This window comes from Lissotriton helveticus, chromosome 6 (assembly GCF_964261635.1).
Source record: "Lissotriton helveticus chromosome 6, aLisHel1.1, whole genome shotgun sequence".
In the NCBI taxonomy this organism is placed as follows: domain Eukaryota; kingdom Metazoa; phylum Chordata; class Amphibia; order Caudata; family Salamandridae; genus Lissotriton; species Lissotriton helveticus.
Window position 1 is genome coordinate 145,286,167 of NC_136067.1, and position 21,789 is coordinate 145,307,955.

The following is a 21,789-nucleotide window of genomic DNA, read 5'->3' on the forward strand; positions in this document are numbered from 1 at the left end:
CTCGGCTCTGACGATGCGGGGCCGTCAACCAATCACGGCCCACCACCACTGATGACGCTGCGCCGCACGGGCCAATCCCGTCGCGGCGTTAGTGAGGGGGCTCGGCTCCCTCCACCAATGGGAGCACGGCGGCTTCGTTCTTCGCCGCGGCAACTCCCAGACCTCGAAGCAGGTTACGGGGGGTTTGCTGGCCCCGGGCCGCGGTGGTGATTTGGCGGCAAAGGGGTTTTCGGGGCCGCTGATCACGGTCAGCCGGATTCTCCACCTGTGGATCAACGGGGGAGCGTAGGACGCCGAAAACCACTCCGGGTCCCTCCTCACCCCCTGAATTTGTGCCGAAGAGCACAGCGATTAATCCTCACGGCTGGCAAGTAATAATCACACGTTGGAGCGGACCACAGCACGATCTCTCAGCAGTCCTTGGCAAAGTTTTAGGAACCTTTAACCCTGGGTTCCCAGCAGGAGGCCAGCTCTTCTCAGGCCCTTGGAGATTCAGTGTTGTAGACACAGCACACAGCAAAGTCTTGGCAGTTGCAAGCAGGCAGGGTCACAGCACACAGCAAAGTCCCTTTCTCCTCCTCAGCTTCCAGGTAGACAGTAGAACAGGTCAGCCCTTGGAGCACACAGCAAGGCAATCTTCCTTTGGTTCTCTAGCCGTCCTCCTTCCAGCCGAGGTTCCTTCTTGCTTGTAGAATTTCAGAATCTAAACTTCTGTAGTCAGGGGTCCTTTCCTTATACCCCTCAATGTCTTTGAAGTCCTTTGAAGTCTTTGTGCATGGAGGCCCTTGGTCCAGTCTAAACCAGTTCTGGGGGTTGCGGAGCACTGATGTGTCTCTGGTTTTCTTCTCCCTGTTAGCTTCAGGGCCAGAGGTGTCAGTTGACCACCAGGAGGGAGCTAGCATGGGGGAGGTGGCCGGCACAGCCCAGTACTTATCAGGCATTCCTTCCTCCCACCTCCCAGGCAGGCAGATGTGCCCTTTCATCCCCGGGCTGGCTCCGACCCTCTCCTCCGGGGGCTCTGCAGCCCCCCTGTCACACCCAAGCATTCCACAAACCCAGGCACACAGAAAGGTTTAGACAAGAGAACAGCCACTTTCTAAAAGTGCTATTCTCCAACACAGGATTTAAAAACACCTTTCACTAAAAGATGTGTCATTAAATTCTGAGTTCAGGGATATCTTTCATTTATGTCCCATCTTGTTCCTATGGGAAGATAGGCTGGCATCACATGGGGCCAGTCTCCTCCATGTTACTCTATGGAGCAAGAGAGCCTTACAGCAGTGAGCACATAAAATGGCTGCTGCCCACTACCAGAGCATGTGACCTGCACTAGTACATGCTCTACCTTAGCTATACACTGCACCCTGCCCAGGGGGGTACCTTGAGCCTTCCATAGGGGTGGCTGATGTGCACAGACAGGGAAGGGTTAGGCCCAGCCAGTGGAGACACTGGCCAGGGGGACAGGGCAGTCCACTGACTGCACACAGGCCCTGCGCTGGCAGGCCTGAGTCACTATTTTAAAGCTACTCATGTGGGTGGCGCAATCTGCGCTGCAGGCCCACTAGTAGCATCTGTCATCACCAGCCCTGGCACACACAGTGCACTTTACTAGGGACTTTGTGGTGATACAAATATGCCAATCAGGTATATTCAATCAATATCACAATTCACAGAGGGAGCACTTACACTCTGGCACTGATCAGCAGTGGCAGAGTGTCCAAAGCATCTAAATCAGCAAAAACGAAATCCAGCACAGCATCAAAACACATGAGTCAGAGGCAAAAAGATGGGGGAAGAACCACGCCAAAAGGTGTCAGGTCTAACACGTGTCCCCTCCAGCTGAAAGTGGGGAGAACTACCCAACCTCTTGGGAGTCCTCATCACTAAGGCGGAAGAATCTGGACAGACCGTCAGCATTGGCGTGTTCTGTACCAGGGCGGTGCTCCACCGTAAAGTCCATCCCCTGTAGGGAAATGGACCACCTCAACAATTTTGGATTCTCACCCCTCATCTGCATTAACCACCTGAGGGGCCTGTGGTCGGTCTGAACACGGAAGTGAGTCCCAAACAGGTAGGGCCTCAGCTTCTTCAGAGCCCAGACCACGGCGAAAGCTTCTCTTTCAATGGCACTCCATTTCTGTTCTCTGGGGATTAGCCTCCGGCTAATGAAAGCCACTGGTTGAGCTCCTCCCTCCTCATTGATCTGTGAGAGCACTGCTCCCACGCCTTGCTCTGAAGCGTCAGTTTGCACAATGAACTCACTGGAAAAGTCAGGTGCTGTGCACATGGCAGTTTTGAGGGTGTCAAAAGCAGTTTGAACGGGCCTCGGTCCAATTCACTTTTCTGGGCTGATTCCTAGATGTCAGCTCTGTCAAAGGGGCCACAATGGTGCCATAACCTTTGACAAACCGTCTGTAATACCCGGTGAGACCTAGAAAGGCTCTCACCTCAGTCTGGGTCTTGGGGGGTTCCCAAGCCAGAATGGTATCAATGTTCGCCTGTAGGGGCGCCACCTTGCCGCTCTCCACCTGGTGTCCCAAGTACACCACAGATCCCTGCCCTATCTGGCATTTACTGGCCTTGATAGTGAGGCCTGCCTTCTGCAGATCCTTCAACACTTCAGTGAGGTGTTGCAGGTGTTCCTCCCAAGTGGAGCTGAACACAGCAATGTCATCCGGGTAGGCTGCGCTGAATTGCTCCAGCCCTGCCAGTACCTGGTTGACCAATCTCTGAAATGTGGCGGGAGCATTTTTCAACCCAAAGGGCATGACACGGAACTGGAAGTGCCCCTCTGGTGTCGAAAATGCTGACCTCTCCTTTGCCCCGTCAGTTAAGGCAATCTGCCAGTACCCTGAAGTCAAATCAAAAGTACTCAGGTACTGGGCAGCTCCCAACCGATCCACCAGCTCATCAGCTCTGGGGATGGGGTGCGCGCCAGTCTTCGTGACCGCATTGAGCCCACGGTAGTCCACGCAGAACCGAAGTTCTGGGGTGCCACCGGTGGTAGCAGCTTTCTTAGGCACTAAGACCACTGGGCTAGCCCAGGGGCTGCTGGAGGGTTCAATAACCCCTAGCGTCAACATCTTGGAAACTTCCTCCTTAATGCTGGCTCTGACCTTGTCAGCCACTCTGTAAAATTTCTGTTTCACAGGCAGACTGTCTCCAGTGTCCACGTCGTGGACGCACCACTTGGTGACACCTGGGGTCTGGGAGAACAGTGGGGCGAACTGACCCAAGACTTGGCGACAGTCCTCCTGCTGTTCTGGGGTCAGGGTGGGGGAGAGGACCACAGCATCCACTGACCCATCTTGCTCCTTGACTGCCAGGAGGTCAGGGAGAGGATCACTATCCTCCTCCCCTCCAGCATCTGTAGCCATGAGCATAGTCACTTCAGTCCTCTCAAAGTGGGGTTTGAGGCGGTTCACATGTAGCACTCTCAGGGGCTGCCTGGGAGTCTTCAGGTTAACCAAATAGGTAACCTCGCTTTTGCGCTCCACCACCTCATATGGCCCAGACCACTTGTCACGGAGCGCACAAGGCTCCACTGGCGCCATCACCCACACTTTCTGACCAGGTTGGAACTCAACCAGAGAAGTGTTCTGGTCATACCACCTCTTCATTTCCTCCTGGCTAGCCTCCAGGTTCTCTTGAGCGAGCTTCCTGAAGCGCTTGGTCTGGTTGCGAATGGCCAGCACATAGCTGAACACATCCTGAGGGGTTTTCCCACGGGATTTCTCCCACCCCTCCTTCACCAGAGTCAGAGGTCCTCTGACAGGGTGGCCATACAGCAACTCAAAGGGACTGAACCCTAAGGATTTCTGAGGCACCTCCCTGTAGGCAAACAACAGGCATGGCAACAAGACATCCCATTTCCGCCTCATCGGCTCTTCCAGGCCCATAATCATGCCCTTCAATGTGCGGTTGAATCTCTCAACCAAACCATTTCCTTGAGGGTGGTAAGGAGTGGTGAATTTGTATGTCACCCCACACTCACTCCACAGGGACTTCATATACTTAGAAATGAAGTTTGTCCCGCGGTCTGAGACGACCTCCCTGGGAAATCCCACCCGGGAAAAGATCCCCATCAGGGCACGGCCCACCACTGGGGCGGTGACTGTCCTGAGCGGGAGGGCTTCCGGGTACCGAGTGGCATGGTCCACCAAGACCAGGATAAACCTGTTGCCTAGGGCTGTCTTGGGATCCAGGGGCCCCACGATGTCAATGCCCACCCGCTCAAAAGGGGTGCTCACCACGGGAAAGGGTTGGAGGGGGGACACGCGCTTCCCTCCACTCTTGCCACTGGCCTGACAAGTCTGGCAAGATTTACAAAAGGCAGAGACGTGTGTCTTCATTTGGGGCCAGTAGAAATGGGTGACAAGCCTGTGATAGGTCTTGTCTTGCCCCAGATGTCCTGCGAGAGGCACGTCATGAGCCAGACCCAGTAGGAAGTTCCTGAAGCGCTCTGGTACTACCAGCACACAGGCTGCACCGGGCTCAGCGAACTTAGGCTCACTATAAAGTAAGTCATCCTCCCAGTAGATCAAATGCTCCTTGGACCCCAGGCCTGCGGCCTGGTCGGCGGCCTGCTGCCGCACACCAATGAGAGAAGGGCACTCCTTCTGAGCCTGGCAGAATTCCTCCCTGGAGGGACCACCCTCTTGCTGCCACTGGGACAGCTCAGGCAATTCCCCTAGTTCGGCCACCTGCTCCCCTGTAGGTTCCAGGGCATCCCCTTCCGGGTCTGCTTCCTCCTGGACCGTGGGAACAGTGGGGGCCGGTTTCCCGCGCCCTCTACCCCTTCCTCTCTTGGCAGGTCCCTGGGCCATTGTTCCAGGCTCCAGTTCTGCTAGACCGCCCTCTCTGGCTGTCATTGCACGGGTGGACACACAGATCCACGCAGGCAAACCCAACATCTCCAAGTGAGTCCTGTGCTCCACCTCTTTCCATGGGGAGCTCTCCAGGTCATTACCTAATAGACAATCTACAGGCAAGGCATCACTTACAACAATTTCCAGAATACCGGAGTCTCCTCCCCATTCGAATGGAACTTTCGCCAACTTGCAGTAGCGCACTGAACTGTCAGCTGCCACCACAGGCCGGAGTACCTGGGGAACAATTTGCTCTTCAGACACCCACCGACACCTAACAGATGTCACGCTGGCCCCTGTGTCTCTCAGAGCCTCCACCACCTGTCCATTGATGGTCACCTTCTGCCCGTATTTCTTAGTGTTTTGGGGCAGCAAGGTTTCCTGGACCATCTCTTGGTCTCCTAGAGAGACAAGGGTCATCAATGCTAACCCCTCCTCCCCACTAGAAATCAAATCCCCTCCCAAAGCTACACTGGCCAACGCCGGAGCTGGAGCTGGAGCACCAGTGGGTGCTGATTTCTTCTTTGGACAGTTTGGAGCAATGTGCCCCACCTCCCTGCATGAATAGCAAGTAAGGGTCTTTTTGTCCTGCGGGCCCTTATGGGGCCAGGACTTCTTAGGCTTGGGGGGTTGAGACACCTTCTCCTGGGAACTACTTTGGGGCCCTTTAGAAGACTCCTTTTGATTACCCGTGTCCCCCCCACTCTTCTGCTGGGGACCCTGTCCACCTTTGGCTGGGGTACTTACCACCCCCTTGTGGACCCTGGTGCTCGTCCACCGGTCCGCCTCTTTAGCAAGCTCACTGGGATCAGTTAACTTGCTATCCAACAGATGCTGGCGCAGCTCTGGGACACATATCTACTTAAGTGCTCCCTACTAATCAAGTGACACAACCCCACATAATCAGTAACTTTGCTGCCCTTCATCCAACCTTCCAGTGCACGCGTGTACATACTCACACACTCCACCCAAGTGCTTGAATCAAGCTTCTTGAAGTTCCTAAACCTCTGGCGGTACTGTTCAGCAGTGAGCCCATACCTGAGGCACAAAGCCTCCTTCATGGCGGAGTAGGACAAAGCATCCTTTGCTTCTAAGGGTGCCAAAACATCCCTCCCAGAGGCCTCAAAATGCTTCCACAATCCTGCTCCCCAATTCTTCTCAGGCACCTCATTCATCTTTAAGACAAGTTCATACGCTCTGAACCACGCATAAATATCCTCACCCCTCTTATAATTCTGTACCAGATCCTTTGGTATGTATACCTTACCCGCCTGTACTGGTTGTGCGCTGCCACCATTAGAACTGGACACCCTCTCTTTATATTTGAAGTCCAACTCCTTCATGCTCCTCTCATGAGCCAATTGGAGCTTCTTTTCCTCCAAAGCGATAGTATGTCTTCTCTCCTGCGCCGCTCTCTCCTGCGCCTCTTTCTCAACTTCCAGGCGCAGTCTCTTCTCATCGGCTTCCGCTCTGAGCTTCAAAAGCTCAATCTCATGGGCCCTAACTCGCTGATTCTCCTCTATTTCCTCTGGAGACATAACCCTACTGGAGTGGTCGCTGCCGGTCCTAGACCCTGGCTTCCTCACTGGCAATTCACTGGGCAAAAACCCATTCTCCTGTGTGTCTCCCTCTCCAGTAGTAACCTCTGGGTCACCATGTTTGGCCTCCCACCAGGCCCTCAGAGCTGTCCGTAGCTCTTCCTTATTTGCGCCGCCCCTTACTGGGCATTCAAGCTGTCTGCAGACTTTTCTCAGTTGCTCCTTGTTATAGTTTAACAACTCCTGGATTTCAAATTCCACTTCCGCTTCTCCATTCACGCTTGGCGCTTTCCGAGACATGATGCTTCCTAACCTTTTCAACTAAAAAGGTTTCACCAAAAAGAAAAAAAACCTTGTGCAACCTGTTACTAAACTAGACTAGTGATGTACAAGAGATCACTGCCGGTCAAGTGCAATTATTAGTTCAAAAATCCCACCGCTGCCACCAATGTTAGAACCCGGGGTCTCTGATTGGCAGAGGTAAGTACCTTAGACCAAGTAGGGACCCTAGCTTCCAGTCAGGGTGACGGAATAACCCTCTGAGATAACCCCTGCTCACCCTCTAGGTAGCATGGCGCGAGCAGTCTAGGCTAAACAGAGGCAATGTGGATAACATTTGCACTTAACACAACAATAATCCCCAATCCACCACAAACTGAGACCACACAGGTAAGTATATTTTATAAAAAATATATCACTTTATCTAGTTTCAGCAAGTAATTAAAGCAGTTGCATGATAAACACTTCTTTAGAAAGCTGTTGCATTTTTATCTTTACGGGTTGCACTTAATCTTAATAATGGTGCTTGTAAATAGGAAGTTCTTATGCAGAAAAAACATGTATAGTCTCAAGTCCCTTAAATCAGTAGTTAAAAATATGGCCACTGATTCCTAATCACGCGCTCTCCCAAGAGCAGGGTAAACAATGCCAGCGTCAAAGAAAAATAGGCCCCTACAACGAGCCCCTGGTGTCAGGGACTCTAAGCGCTTCCTGCGCGTCTCACCCGGATGCTGGGGGAAGGGGGGCTCCTTTCCTGGTGTTCGGGCTGCTACGTGCGCCGGATGGTCTCAGGCGCCTCGCGCCCCGTAGAGCACACTCGCTCCTTGCCCCGGCCGGTCCCCTCGTGCTCTCCCGCCCGCTCTCGACAATCCAACGAGCGGCGGGGGATGCAGCACACCACGGGGGACGACCGGCCCGGGGTGGGGAACACACGCGGACTCACTCCCTCGGCGAGGACAGGTCAGGCCGCTGCTCCGGCGGTCGGCTCCTCGCTGGGGGGTCACCAGTTCACGGCTTCTTCGGCGGCTTGAAGGCTGCTCCACGCTGCGGACCAATCAGGTTGCGGCCCTTCAGACGAGCCCCTGCAGTACCCGGGAGTCAGCCAATGGCAGAGCGGCTCCCGGGACTCGGCTCTGACGATGCGGGCCGTCAACCAATCACGGCCCACCACCACTGATGACGCTGCGCGGCACGGGCCAATCCCGTCGCGGCGTTAGTGAGGGGGCTCGGCTCCCTCCACCAATGGGAGCACGGCGGCTTCGTTCTTCGCCGCGGCAGCTCCCAGACCTCGAAGCAGGTTACGGGGGGTTTGCTGGCCCCGGGCCGCGGTGGTGATTTGGCGGCAAAGGGGTTTTCGGGGCCGCTGATCACGGTCTGCCGGATTCTCTACCTGTGGATCAACGGGGGAGCGTAGGACGCCGAAAACCACTCCGGGTCCCCCCTTACCCCCTGAATCTGTGCCGAAGAGCACAGCGATTAATCCTCACGGCTGGCAAGTAATAATCACACGTTGGAGCGGACCACAGCACGATCTCTCAGCAGTCCTTGGCAAAGTTTTAGGAACCTTTAACCCTGGGTACCCAGCAGGAGGCCAGCTCTTCTCAGGCCCTTGGAGATTCAGTATTGTAGACACAGCACACAGCAAAGTCTTGGCAGTTGCAAGCAGGCAGGGTCACAGCACACAGCAAAGTCCCTTTCTCCTCCTCAGCTTCCAGGTAGACAGTAGAACAGGTCAGCCCTTGGAGCACACAGCAAGGCAATCTTCCTTTGGTTCTCTAGCCGTCCTCCTTCCAGCCGAGGTTCCTTCTTGCTTGTAGAATTTCAGAATCTAAACTTCTGTAGTCAGGGGTCCTTTCCTTATACCCCTCAATGTCTTTGAAGTCCTTTGAAGTCTTTGTGCATGGAGGCCCTTGGTCCAGTCTAAACCAGTTCTGGGGGTTGCGGAGCACTGAGGTGTCTCTGGTTTTCTTCTCCCTGTCAGCTTCAGGGCCAGAGGTGTCAGTTGACCACCAGGAGGGAGCTAGCATGGGGGAGGTGGCCGGCACAGCCCAGTACTTATCAGGCATTCCTTCCTCCCACCTCCCAGGCAGGCAGATGTGCCCTTTCATCCCCGGGCTGGCTCCGACCCTCTCCTCCGGGGGCTCTGCAGCCCCCCTGTCACACCCAAGCATTCCACAAACCCAGGCACACAGAAAGGTTTAGACAAGAGAACAGCCACTTTCTAAAAGTGCTATTCTCCAACACAGGATTTAAAAGCAGCTTTCACTAAAAGATGTGTCATTAAATTCTGAGTTCAGGGATATCTTTCATTTATGTCTCATCTTGTTCCTATGGGAAGATAGGCTGGCATCACATGGGGCCAGTCTCCTCCATGTTACTCTATGGAGCAAGAGAGCCTTACAGCAGTGAGCACATAAAATGGCTGCTGCCCACTACCAGAGCATGTGACCTGCACTAGTACATGCTCTACCTTAGCTATACACTGCACCCTGCCCAGGGGGGTACCTTGAGCCTTCCATAGGGGTGGCTGATGTGCAAAGACAGGGAAGGGTTAGGCCCAGCCAGTGGAGACACTGGCCAGGGGGACAGGGCAGTCCACTGACTGCACACAGGCCCTGCGCTGGCAGGCCTGAGTCACTATTTTAAAGCTACTCATGTGGGTGGCGCAATCTGCGCTGCAGGCCCACTAGTAGCATCTGTCATCACCAGCCCTGGCACACACAGTGCACTTTACTAGGGACTTCGTGGTGATACAAATATGCCAATCAGGTATATTCAATCAATATCACAATTCACAGAGGGAGCACTTACACTCTGGCACTGATCAGCAGTGGCAGAGTGTCCAAAGCATCTAAATCAGCAAAAACGAAATCCAGCACAGCATCAAAACACGAGTCAGAGGCAAAAAGATGGGGGAAGAACCACGCCAAAAGGTGTCAGGTCTAACAGCTATATTTTACTGAGAAAAAAGAACTTGCGAGGGTAGTATAAAGATAGCCACGGTAGCAAGGTTATTTCTCTGTGGGAAGCCATCTGGCAAATATAACACTGAAAATATACATAGGAAGCCTTAAATTCTGAGATGTTGGTATTCATTTTGAGAGAACATACATGTTCCACCACAGGAAGAAGCAGCAAGCAAGAGGTTGCTTCCATCTGCGTAAAGAAAGCTTGCTTTTAGGATGATCTCCTTCTGTGGTAGCGAACTAGAGGTTGCTTCTATCCGTGCAAAGAGAGCTCGCTTTTGGGATGTTCTCTTTCGGTGTTTGGTATTTGCCGGTCCATGCATTGGATCTACTTCCAGGGTCGGAATTGACTCTTTCTCTACAGTGGTCATTAAATCTAAGCTCACTGTGAGTGGTACAAGCTGTGAGACACCCAACTGAAACACCCAAGCGCTTGTCTTCAACATCTACCTCTCTGCACCGAGATGTGGTTGAGTTTATCGAAGATCCCTGCGTGCGCTAGATTTCACCGTAATGCACTTCAGCTCTCTAGCCGACCAGAAAACTACGGTGTTTACTAAAGCCTTCATATTAAGTGCCCTTGTTCAAATAGACAGTCTGTGACGACACCTCGCAGGAACATTATTAACCCCCGCAGTCGTAACTCGGCAACAGTGGTGTGGAAATATCACTGCGGTACTGAGTTGACTTTGCTTCAGAAGATTCGCTTGTGTTATTTTGTAGGCTCTTCCTTCGAGTTACAAATTTATTTTTAAGGCTTGTGTGTAGTGGATTTTTTTTTAGCTCCAATTCCCCTTTGCCAGCATACGTCTAGGATGGTTTTGTGTGTCTCCTGGTGGGGAAATTGGTCTGAACAGAGATTGCACCCTGAGGATTGTTCATAAGACACGAGCTTTTGCAGAATAGGCAGTTTCCTTCCCTGAGCCCCAATGTTCACCGAAACTCATCGGTGCCTCCATTGGTGCAGAGATGAGTGAATGTAAATCCTCCCAAACTTGTCTGTGGCCATTCAGCTCTGAATTAGCCCAGGAACAACTGTGCACATTTTCAGCTCCAGCATTCCTGATGGGTTCAAGCATGAATTACCTGTGAAACAGCCACACAGATTGAGTTCCTAAGACTCTCAATTTGATGATGGATATTAAAGCATCATTGTATATCCTATGGTTCTATTAATACTTAATTTAAAAAGCATTGTTGCATATGATAGAAAGTGTTTTATGTATGGTTTGTGGTGCATGGGTCACCAATGCTTAGAGTAGCTTTCAGTTAAGCTTTCAGTTACCCTTCGTCAACTCTTCTTCGAGGTCTGCAGCATCACCTCAGAGACAATTACTACTGTCTCAGTAGCATAACCAGCACAAAAACTATCATTTTCTGTAGGCTACTTCAGCACCCTCTGCCTTGACATAACAAGATTAGAAATCAAGAAATGGTAAAAAGAAAACAGAATGAGCCCAACCCTTCACAATCTGTCAGCCAAAAAGCTGAAATAGGTAGCACCTGAAAACATAGGTGCATATTTTTGAAAAAGCTTCGGGTCACTAGACTTCTTCGCTCTTGACTTCAAGTATACACAACGTATAAATTATTATTTTTTTTTTTTAAAAAGGAACTCTGTTCTTTTAAGACTTTGCCATCGTTTAGGGACATATTGAATGTCGGGCATTTTCAGCATACCATCCCCTACCTGGTGGATAATTAAGTTCTAAACCACTAGGTTTTCCCGAACACTGGTGGGTGTATAAGAAAGTAAGACTATCAAAGTGTTGACCATACACAGATTTCTCCCCATACAAATGTTGTCATCAACCTTCATTCCCTTTCAAGCAATTGAGTTGATTATTTCAGTACTGGGGTCAGATTAGCAAACTCCCCTAAAATACGCAGTAAGCGAGTTGAGGTGGGTTTGAGAATAAAATGCAGGTTGAAAATGATGTAGAGTGATATTTAAGTAAGAACAGGAGCCTATGAGGGTCGTTTGGAGTTTGATCATGGGATGGGGAAACAGCTGGTTATCGGTGGTTTTCTTGCCCTGCCAAAGTCGCAGTTTCCCAGTCCCATTTCAGGTGGGTGTCCCACTGACTGACGCCTACGGAATCCACTCGGGTCTGCTGGCGGCCAATCAAAGACAGTGACCCCTCTGACACATTTTGCTGTCTTTCATGATTTGGAAGGTGCACCTAATTAGTGAACCCAGGTAGGGAAACAAAGCAGTGTCTTTGCTTTTCAAAAACTCATTCCCGCTCTGATGCTTTGTTTGTGGAAAAAAACTAAATTTAAAAAGCTGAAAACAAAGCTGGGCAGGCCAAAAGAAAATGTGGCTCCCTCTCAAGTATTCTTCTCCACGAAAAGTCCATCTGCTGCACCAGCGGCTGAGGTTTCAGTATAAAGTACCCACAAACTAGGCCGAGAACTCTACCCATGGTGCGGGGACCTTCACTGGTGGTGTGGAGGCCTCCACTGATTCGGCAGTCTGGCAGGCATCTCCCTATGAGACTGCATGGTTTTTTTAAATATTTTTTTTAAGTCTAATATTTTCTCATGGAATTCTTAGACAACCATTCGCCTTCACTCCTGCAGTTCAGAAAAGAAGTAAATATATCTCTTTTTCCAGCAGCACATTGTCTGTCACTGATAAGGAACCTGGACTTTCTGTGTACCCTCGTGCCCACACAGACTTTCAATATCCTCACCCGGCTACTGCTGATGCACTCAATCCTAAATCGTCCCTATTTCCTCTTTGTAAATGTTCTTGAATCTTTCCACTTTCACTTTGTTACACTGTTTTACTCCCTACTTTACTTTGCTCTAGTAAAAACCACAGAATTGGAATGTTCGCAATCTATAAATGATCAAGAATTCTGATCATATACACATGAAGCCCTGGAAATAGGAATTCCATACTGAAACTGTGACCGTATCAAAGACCATCACAGATTCAAGCGCCAAGACAGAGAGCGAAGGCTGCTTCATAACTGTGGGCATTATTAGATGTATTTCTAGGGCACACATCATAGAACAAAACACAGTTCGACTTTTGGAAAGTCAGCTCCTGCCAAGAGGTGTTTATGTCTTTCTCGAGCTGAAGCTTGGTATGATTTTCAGCTGCACCCTCGGCTTCAAGTAACAAGTCAATAAATTATCTTCCATTTATTTCCTCCTCCTTCACACTGTGCTCAAAATCCTTCTTTTCATCCCACACAATGGACATTTTTCACACATGGGCGACTCTTGTGCGTTGTGTCGTGGCTTCCCTGACGACCTTCTCCAACATCGTCTATTGATGCAGAAGTCAACATCCCATCTCTACACTCTCATCTGTTTCCCATCACTTGAGCCCCTGCACTGGCTGCATACAGCCCAGCACGTGTTCAAAGCTCTTTGCAATTGCTATTGGTCCTATTACAGACTTGTATCAAAATATCATTGAACAGTATTGAGCCTTGTACACCAGAAGGCTCACTGATTAATAGTTAGAGGTAAGTAACTTGCTTTCTTGACTATTTCAGTGAATGACCATTGCAAATTACCTGCAAGCAATTGAGCTGATTGAAATTTCTTTTTATACAAACGCTTCTTGTGAGATATTTGTTTTAACATACCTATGTTTAATAATTTACATTTTCCCAAGTCACATGATAAATTATAAGAAAACCCAAAATGGACAATACCAACCACGCCTACAGCGGAGATTTCATAACCTGTGTTACGTATGCCTTGGTAACACCATGGGCTTGTGGTGCCTTTTCTTCTATACAAAGTAGAATGTACGTAAAATATAAGCGTTGACCTTGAGAGTTGAGTAGACGCGTACTTGAGTTGAAACTCCTTATGGTGGGCAGATTATATATGGGATGTTGAAATATGGGATATTTATTGAAGGAGGTAACAATGAACCTGAATGTCGGATGGCTCTCCTGATCATTGTTTGACCCTGGTGTGTAATTGTTTTTCAGCGCCCTGGGAGGTGCAACTGCTCTGCACATCCCCACCATCCCCAGTGGAGGATGTCTCATCGACTACGTCCCCCAAGTTTGCCAACTACTGACCAACAAGGTGAGTCTGAGAGAGATCACCCCTCTTGGCTAGTCGCAGTGGTAGTGTCCATCTCAGTTCTTCGATCGTTGCAAGCAGTGGTGGGCGAGGGCATTCCCAGTGGTGGGCGAGGGCATTGCTAGTGGTGGGGGAGGTCATTGCCAGTGGTGGGGGAGGTCATTGCCAGTGGTGGGGGAGGGCATTGCCAGTGGTGGGGGAGGGCATTGCCAGTGGTGGGGGAGGTCATTGCCAGTGGTGGGGGAGGGCATTGCCAGTGGTGGGGGAGGGCATTGCCAGTGGTGGGCGAGGGCATTGCCAGTGGTGGGGGAGGGCATTGCTAGTGGTGGGGGAGGTCATTGCCAGTGGTGGGGGAGGTCATTGCCAGTGGTGGGGGAGGGCATTGCCAGTGGTGGGGGAGGTCATTGCCAGTGGTGGGGGAGGGCATTGCCAGTGGTGGGGGAGGGCATTGCCAGTGGTGGGCGAGGGCATTGCCAGTGGTGGGGGAGGTCATTGCCAGTGGTGGGGGAGGGCATTGCCAGTGGTGGGGGGGGGGCATACTTTGCCACTGGTGGGGGAGGGCATACATTGCCAGTAGTGGGCGAGGGCATTGCCAGTGGTGGGGGAGGGCATTGCCAGTGGTGGGGGAGGCCATACATTGCCACTGGTGGGGGAGGGCATACATTGCGAGTGGTGGGCGAGGGCATTGCCAGTGGTGGGGGAGGGCATTGCCAGCGCTGTTTTTTCAGCCTTCAGGGCATGGCTCTTTTACAGTCTCTTGACGAGAACCGGCATCACGAGAAGGGAAAACGTGGCCTTTTCTGCCAACCACAAATGTAAATGCTTCTTTCTTTCCATGGCACGTTCTGCTGTGCACATCTCGTCGGCCTCTCTCGAGCCTCTTTTAATTACATTTTGTTCTCTCAGTTTAGATTGTGAATATAAACAGAGCTTTCAGAGATGCCCTCAAATGTTCCGTAATTACATTGAACTCCGTCATTAGGGGATTTGTTTTTCTAGCGGCTTTCGGGAAAGAATTTTGAAAAAAGTACTGACTGCTGTTAAAATGCTTAGGCGAACGAGGTTGCTTTTCCCCCTTAACTCTTGGCTGTTAGCAACATTTCTGCAGACTCAGCTGACATCTTTGTCCTAAAGTAGCATTTCGGAGCCCACGCGGCGGCCTCTCCCGATCACGGCTGCGGATGGGCACCTGCCAAGCGCTATAAATAGGAGTGCTTTGTTTTGGGAAGGGAGATTGCGTGACTTCAGCATGGGCTGTGGACAGGTTGTTTTCGATCACTTGGTGCAAGCAGGGACAGGCCAGAGAAATGTACGGTGCTCGAGCCTAAACAAATAAAGTCGATTTCCCTTCGGCACTGGCAGAACATGGAGGGATTTCTAAAAATGTACGTTTGGCTGACCTGATATACCAGTCCTTTCTTTTCATGGTAGACTGGAGGCATAGTTGAAGTCCACACATCCTTGAGACAGTGTTCTCACTCACTAGGGTTGAGATCACGTCTCTTGGCATTGCTAGTGAGTCACCCAGGATGCTGTTGCTGTATGCCACTTGCCATGGGCAACTCCTCCGCTGAGGAGCATCGCCCCATTGAAAAATAAAATGATAATAAAACTATTTTCTTTTTCTTTTATGTTTCTTACCTTATTGCCAGCCGAGGATAGGGTGGGGCCATGCTGACGAGCGTGACCTCAGCAGTAGGTAGGAGTGGTCGGCACTTATATGTACACATGTCAGTTTAGCCATCCGTCTTAGGCTGGCCAAACAGTCATGCGCACTTCGGTTTCTCCAACCCAGCTGTATTATATAGCCAGGTTGGAGAAAAGCTGCAGGCTCCATGTGCCTGAGCGAGCGTTAAACCAGCCCGCTCGGAATCCTGGCACTGATCGCATGCTATGTATAGCATGAGAGCAGCGTCTGGATTGGGTGGGGAGCCTGTGCAGTGAAGTCCATCCACTTCCAGGATTAGAGGAGCAATGAGGCGGCTGGCAGCAGTAGCATGGCAATCAGGTAAGTCTTTTTATTTTATTTTATTTTTTTAAACCCAACTCCAAGCTCCCCTTCCCCCCGCCCTACCACTTTACTAAAGCAGCAGCCGCTATTGCCACTTGCCTTTCTGTGGAGTGGAGAAGTGTGGCTCAATGGTTAGAGCAGGCAGACCTTGATGCAGAGCTCTGGCAAGGGACCAGGGTTCGATTCCCACCTCGGCGGGTCACCGACTCATTAATTCCCCTGACTGGATATTCTCGCCTCAGTACCTGTTCTGATCATGGGTCCCACGCTGCAACTCTGGGCAATAGCTTGCTTAGTCTCCACAGCGGCCCCAAAAGCGCTGGGATGCCTGGCTGCGCCTGGGGGGTGCCCAGGAGTGGACATTTCCCAGGAAAGCCAGGAAGGGTTCCTAAGCGGTATACAGACAGCGCCGGGACACCTCCGGTGGAGGTAGCTGTGCGCTTTACAAATTCCGACATTTACAAATTCCGACATTTACATTTCTGAAGTTGTATGACATATTAGATGTCAGCCTCTGAAGGAAACTTTGCGTTGTACTCAGCAGTAGTTAGTTGATGTAATGTGCAACCATGGCCCTGGCTATGCAGCCTTGACTAGATGGAAAAGGGAGGAACATCTACTTCGCAAACTATTGTTTGACAAATGGGTACTTTGATGAATTCCCATTTTGTTGGAACACTTATTTCTCAAGGAACAGATAACACATTCGAAGGAATCTGACTGAAATGCTGAACAGGGGGTTTAAAAATATATATTTATGCCCCAAAAAACTTACAATTCCTTAATTGTAAGGGATCAATTGTTTTAAAAAAACAAAATGATAAAAAGAAAACTGGGAAATTGCCGAAAATATTTAATTTGTTTCTCAGGGGGTTTTCTTGTTTTGTGTAGTGTAGCCGCTGCTGGCTGACGTCAATTGGTCGCACTCAAGAAAGGCTGCCAAAGACACGGCAAGTAAGTTAATGCCCTCGGAGTAAAGTGAGAAGAAGAGACTAGGAGGTGTAGAAGCAACAGCATCATCAACAACACAAGGAACAAGCATCGACACTCAGAAAGTACATACGTACAGATACACAATGTCCATGCACATTGACATAAATCACACTTTCATTCACTTATGCAGATCGCAATATACTCACAGATAGAGACATACACACAGACCAACACAGCAGCAAATACCCATGTCCGCAGCCCAGAAGACAAATAGGCACCAATGCACACAGACTTCCAGGCAGTACTGAGCCTCATTGGCCACTGGCATTAATAGCCCCATAGCCACAGGTGCAGAGAAGCCTCAATGGCCCCAAGCATTAAGGAGCATGCTTGACCCTAGAGCAATGAACCCCAGTGGTCACAACAGTAATGAGCATTTCTGGGCTCTAGCAGTAATGTCTTTAATGGCCCCAGACAGTAACAAACATCTCTAGCCCCAGGCAGTAAGGTGCATGTAGTGTTCACTGGCCGCAGAGTGGGGGGTTCAGTTCCTTAACTGTATTTAACTATTTGAGTTCAGGTACAACCTTAAATATTTTGCATGAGTAAAAATCCCATCAGAATCTTAGTGTTAAAGAAAGCTCAGCCCTTATAATGTGCATCGTAAATGACTCATGGCAGAATACCAGAACATTCTCCATTTAGAGCAATCTTAACACTCTTTCCTTCTCATGTACCCTCTACTCACAGCCACTTGACGGTAATTTGCAAAAACGTTGAAAAATGCACTAAAGTGCATTTTTCAAAGTTCCTGGTTAGACACACACGTGCCCTTGGGACTTGTGTGTGTGCAACATGGGTTCACATTACAATTTCAGGGGTGCAACAAAGTATCCTTTTGGCACCCTTGCACCTTTGAAATTGCATGCGCAATTTGCGAGTACCTAATAGGTACTCGCAAATTGCGCATGCAATTCCCATTTCTTCCTAGGCGCCTGCAGGCCCATAGGAAGGAATGGGAAGCCATTTGTGATAATAATAATCTTTATTGATTGGTTTAAAAACCATTTACAATTTAAAACATAACAAAAATTGAATAATAGAAATGACTGTGATAAGAGTTTTAAAACAATTAATTTCAAATGAATTAAAAATCGCAGGGCCATTAAGATCTGATAATGTTCTGATACAGTACATCACTCTGGATTTCTTTTAGTCTCTGATTTGGATGTTGTGTCTGTTAACTTGGCCGCTCTGCTATGGTGGGGAGAGTTTGGATGGGAGTGTGGCTTCAAGGAGTTTTAATGCTTTATGGACAAATTTCGAAAGCCCAATGTTTAGCTTGGTGTTGTCAGGGTTGAGAGCGGCCATTATTGCTTGACGGCAAGATCGAACTCCCAACATAATACATTGGCCTCGCAACAGTGACCGTCTGGCTGTGAGCAGTGCAGGGCATGCACAGATGATATGTTCCATTGGGATGTATGACGTTAGAACGCATACTTTTACAACGCCTACCTTTACATCGCAAGTTTTACAACGCATACCATTACAACGCATAGTGCTTTTGGGCGCTGGATAGTGAATAGTTTAATTTACTATTCCAACTCCAGTCCCCGTGGATAGTAGGGAAGGTGTTGGATAGTACATTAAACCTATTCCCTATCCTAGAGCGCCCCCCAGCGCAATGCGTTGTAATGGTTTGCGTTGTAAAAGTTGCGTCGTAAAGGCACTGCGTGGTAAAAGTTGCGTTGTAAAGGATGTTTACCGTTCCATTGTTTCTGAATGGTAGTCACACAATCTGCATTCGTGCTACTACCCGGCCAGTGCCATTCCGGGAGATTCTTCAGAAAGGGCCATTCTCCCATTCTCAAGGCTATAAACTTGCGTTGTGAAACAACAAGGGTGTGTGGAGGGTCAGGGGGACAGTTTAATGACCTGTCTGCTCGCTCCCCAGTCTTACAGATACAAAACACAAAAGAGCAGATCAAGTCTGGGAGAAGTGTGTGTCTGCAATAGCAACCGTGCGGCACTGCTGGTGAGTCGTGAAACAAGGGATGCCAAACATGAAACCTCTTGGCGGCAGGGGGCTGATAAAATTCCCATCAGACCACCCATGTGGTGGAGTTTGCGTCATGTGGGAATTGATAATCATGCCATCCCAAGTCCAACCAAATAGTGTCGGTACAAAACGTCACAGACATGTGATCATTGTGGGCATCCTAGACGTGATGTAAACTAGAAAAGTGCAGTGCTCAAAATTAAAATTGGCTACCCGGATTCCAAGGAGAATTCTTTACACTAGAAATCCGAGTGTCAAGGATTAAAAACACGCTAGGTAGTCAAGCTACCTTGTAGCGCTAGATCGTATGGTCGACATGTTTCAGCCATAAGGGCATCTAACCCGGCTTTCTTCAGGACCTTCTATAACAGATTCTGCTACTGCGACTACAAATGAGATGTCATAGTGAAAAATTGACAAACATGCACTTAAAAAGTTGCAAATATATAAAAAACGTAGAATACTTAAATGTCCACTCAAGGGGAAGTTTTAAATCTTCTTCCTATCAAAAAAACCAAAAGAGAAAAATGTTGAAGCAACACCAAGTATCACATAGACACCACAGCGCACACACGTAAAGATAACACAGACACACCTGCATGAATAGTTTACATTCTGCATTCAAGAAAAGCATAATAGCTTAATCACATTGAGGAATTACCTCACCAGTGATACTCACCCAGCTTTGTGTGGGTGATGGCCTCACCTCACCCGGCAACCGCTCGGGAGTATGAGGCCCCGCTCTAAAGTGTAGAAAGAGACACAGTAAGCACACACCTTTACCGTGTATGACCGATTACTCTACACTTAAAACCCAACAGACATATGGTAGTTACCCCTCTGCCCAACCCAAACCTACATCAACATCAGAGCCTGCAGGAGGATTATTAGGTCATACTAGCAAGATACTAATCCAAAACCTGCTATATACTTCTAGGAAAATCTACCTGACATGATGTGTTTACAGGCATGGTCTGTTAGTCGACCAAAGTGCCTTAATAATAAGGTGGACAATCTGCCATCCACCCTTGGTAGTTAACTAAGCCATTTGTGGAGAAAATAATGCTCAATTTGTAAGGCGATATACATATATAAACAAAGGATTCTTTTCAATATATATATATACAAGGGAAACAGGCCACCACCCCAACGAAAAAATAACGGGGACATGGGGCCACAATAGCTCCCCTCTCTCTATCAGACTCGATTATCTACAGCTAACCCGATAGTTTTGTATGCTGAGGCGGGCTACATTGCAAGTACACAGAGCCCCAACCATCCTACCTCTCCGTCGGTGCCCCGAAATGATGGCGAGCGGAAGTGGAGGTAGGCTCCAGCAACAGACTTCCTCCTTAAAATAACCGCCCCACATGGGGTAGCCAGTCCCCCAACACTGTCTCACAGCCGCACTGAATCTTCCCAATCGAAATGGCAACGCCCGGTTACAAAAGAAAGACCGCTTGCTTGTAGCGCATGCGCGGGCACACAAGAGAGACCGCTAACTTATGGCGCATGCGCGGGTGGATAAAACGCACTACTCTATAGCGCATGCGCGAGCGAAGTAATGCACAAAAACCCTCGATACTGTCAGGGATAATAATCATATATTATCGCGACGCATTGCTCGCAGTAAATAGACTGCCCATCAGACAGTATGCTAATGAAGTGGATCAGTTAAAACATACTTTTAATTTTCACAGGTAAGCAAAGGCTTCCATCTATAAACATGTCACTAAGGACTGATATATTAGATGTCTCTAAGTAAGGGAGATGTTACTCTGCTACTAAGAGTATAATTGATCAAAAAGGATCTATTGCAACAGTGTATTAGCACTGTGAATAGAGATAGAATTGCAAGGCCATATTGCTCATAGTAGAGATTGCCAATATCATAAGAGATGGAGCCTTTTACTGCATCACTGATGTCATGCATTGGGAGATGGTATAAACACATATCGAAAAGGGGGGCTAGATATAGAACGCCCGTGCCGTCCAGCGAGACATTTGAAGGGGTAGTCACCTGGCTATTTATGTGGAGGAAAAAGATACTTGACTAAAGCCAAGAGTGCTAATAGTGGCACAAAAGTCACCCTTTTCTTCGGATTATATAGAAGAAAAGTGTGACGGGACTTCTTTAGTAGATTTATTTGAGTGCACCGATGAGGAATAGGCAAAGGTAGACAGAGGGGCAACACACACAGTTAAGTTGGATGAGCTCAGAAGGTGCAAATCGTACTGTATTTGCTACCTAGTTACATAGACCCACAGCCAAAGACTGCACTAAATATTGTGAAACAACAAGGGTGTGTGGAGGGTCAGGGGGACAGTTTAATGACCTGTCTGCTCGCTCCCCAGTCTTACAGATACAAAACACAAAAGAGCAGATCAAGTCTGGGAGAAGTGTGTGTCTGCAATAGCAACCGTGCGGCACTGCTGGTGAGTCGTGAAACAAGGGATGCCAAACATGAAACCTCTTGGCGGCAGGGGGCTGATAAAATTCCCATCAGACCACCCATGTGGTGGAGTTTGCGTCATGTGGGAATTGATAATCATGCCATCCCAAGTCCAACCAAATAGTGTCGGTACAAAACGTCACAGACATGTGATCATTGTGGGCATCCTAGACGTGATGTAAACTAGAAAAGTGCAGTGCTCAAAATTAAAATTGGCTACCCGGATTCCAAGGAGAATTCTTTACACTAGAAATCCGAGTGTCAAGGATTAAAAACACGCTAGGTAGTCAAGCTACCTTGTAGCGCTAGATCGTATGGTCGACATGTTTCAGCCATAAGGGCATCTAACCCGGCTTTCTTCAGGACCTTCTATAACAGATTCTGCTACTACGACTACAAATGAGATGTCATAGTGAAAAATTGACAAACATGCACTTAAAAAGTTGCAAATATATCAAAAACGTAGAATACTTAAATGTCCACTCAAGGGGAAGTTTTAAATCTTCTTCCTATCAAAAAAACCAAAAGAGAAAAATGTTGAAGCAACACCAAGTATCACATAGACACCACAGCGCACACACGTAAAGATAACACAGACACACCTGCATGAATAGTTTACATTC

The 21,789-nt window shown here is 49.0% G+C and overlaps 1 protein-coding gene across 2 annotated transcripts in view; it reads left to right on the plus strand.

Annotated features, from left to right (window-relative positions):
- The window catches only part of BABAM2 (BRISC and BRCA1 A complex member 2), a 961,268-nt gene that overhangs the window by 666,749 nt on the left and 272,730 nt on the right, over positions 1–21,789 (plus strand). For both annotated transcript variants that reach the window (XM_078647504.1, XM_078647505.1), the window contains exon 8: positions 13,611–13,710. In XM_078647504.1, the coding sequence (XP_078503630.1) occupies positions 13,611–13,710 (100 nt within the window). The remainder of the gene's footprint in view (positions 1–13,610; positions 13,711–21,789) is intronic.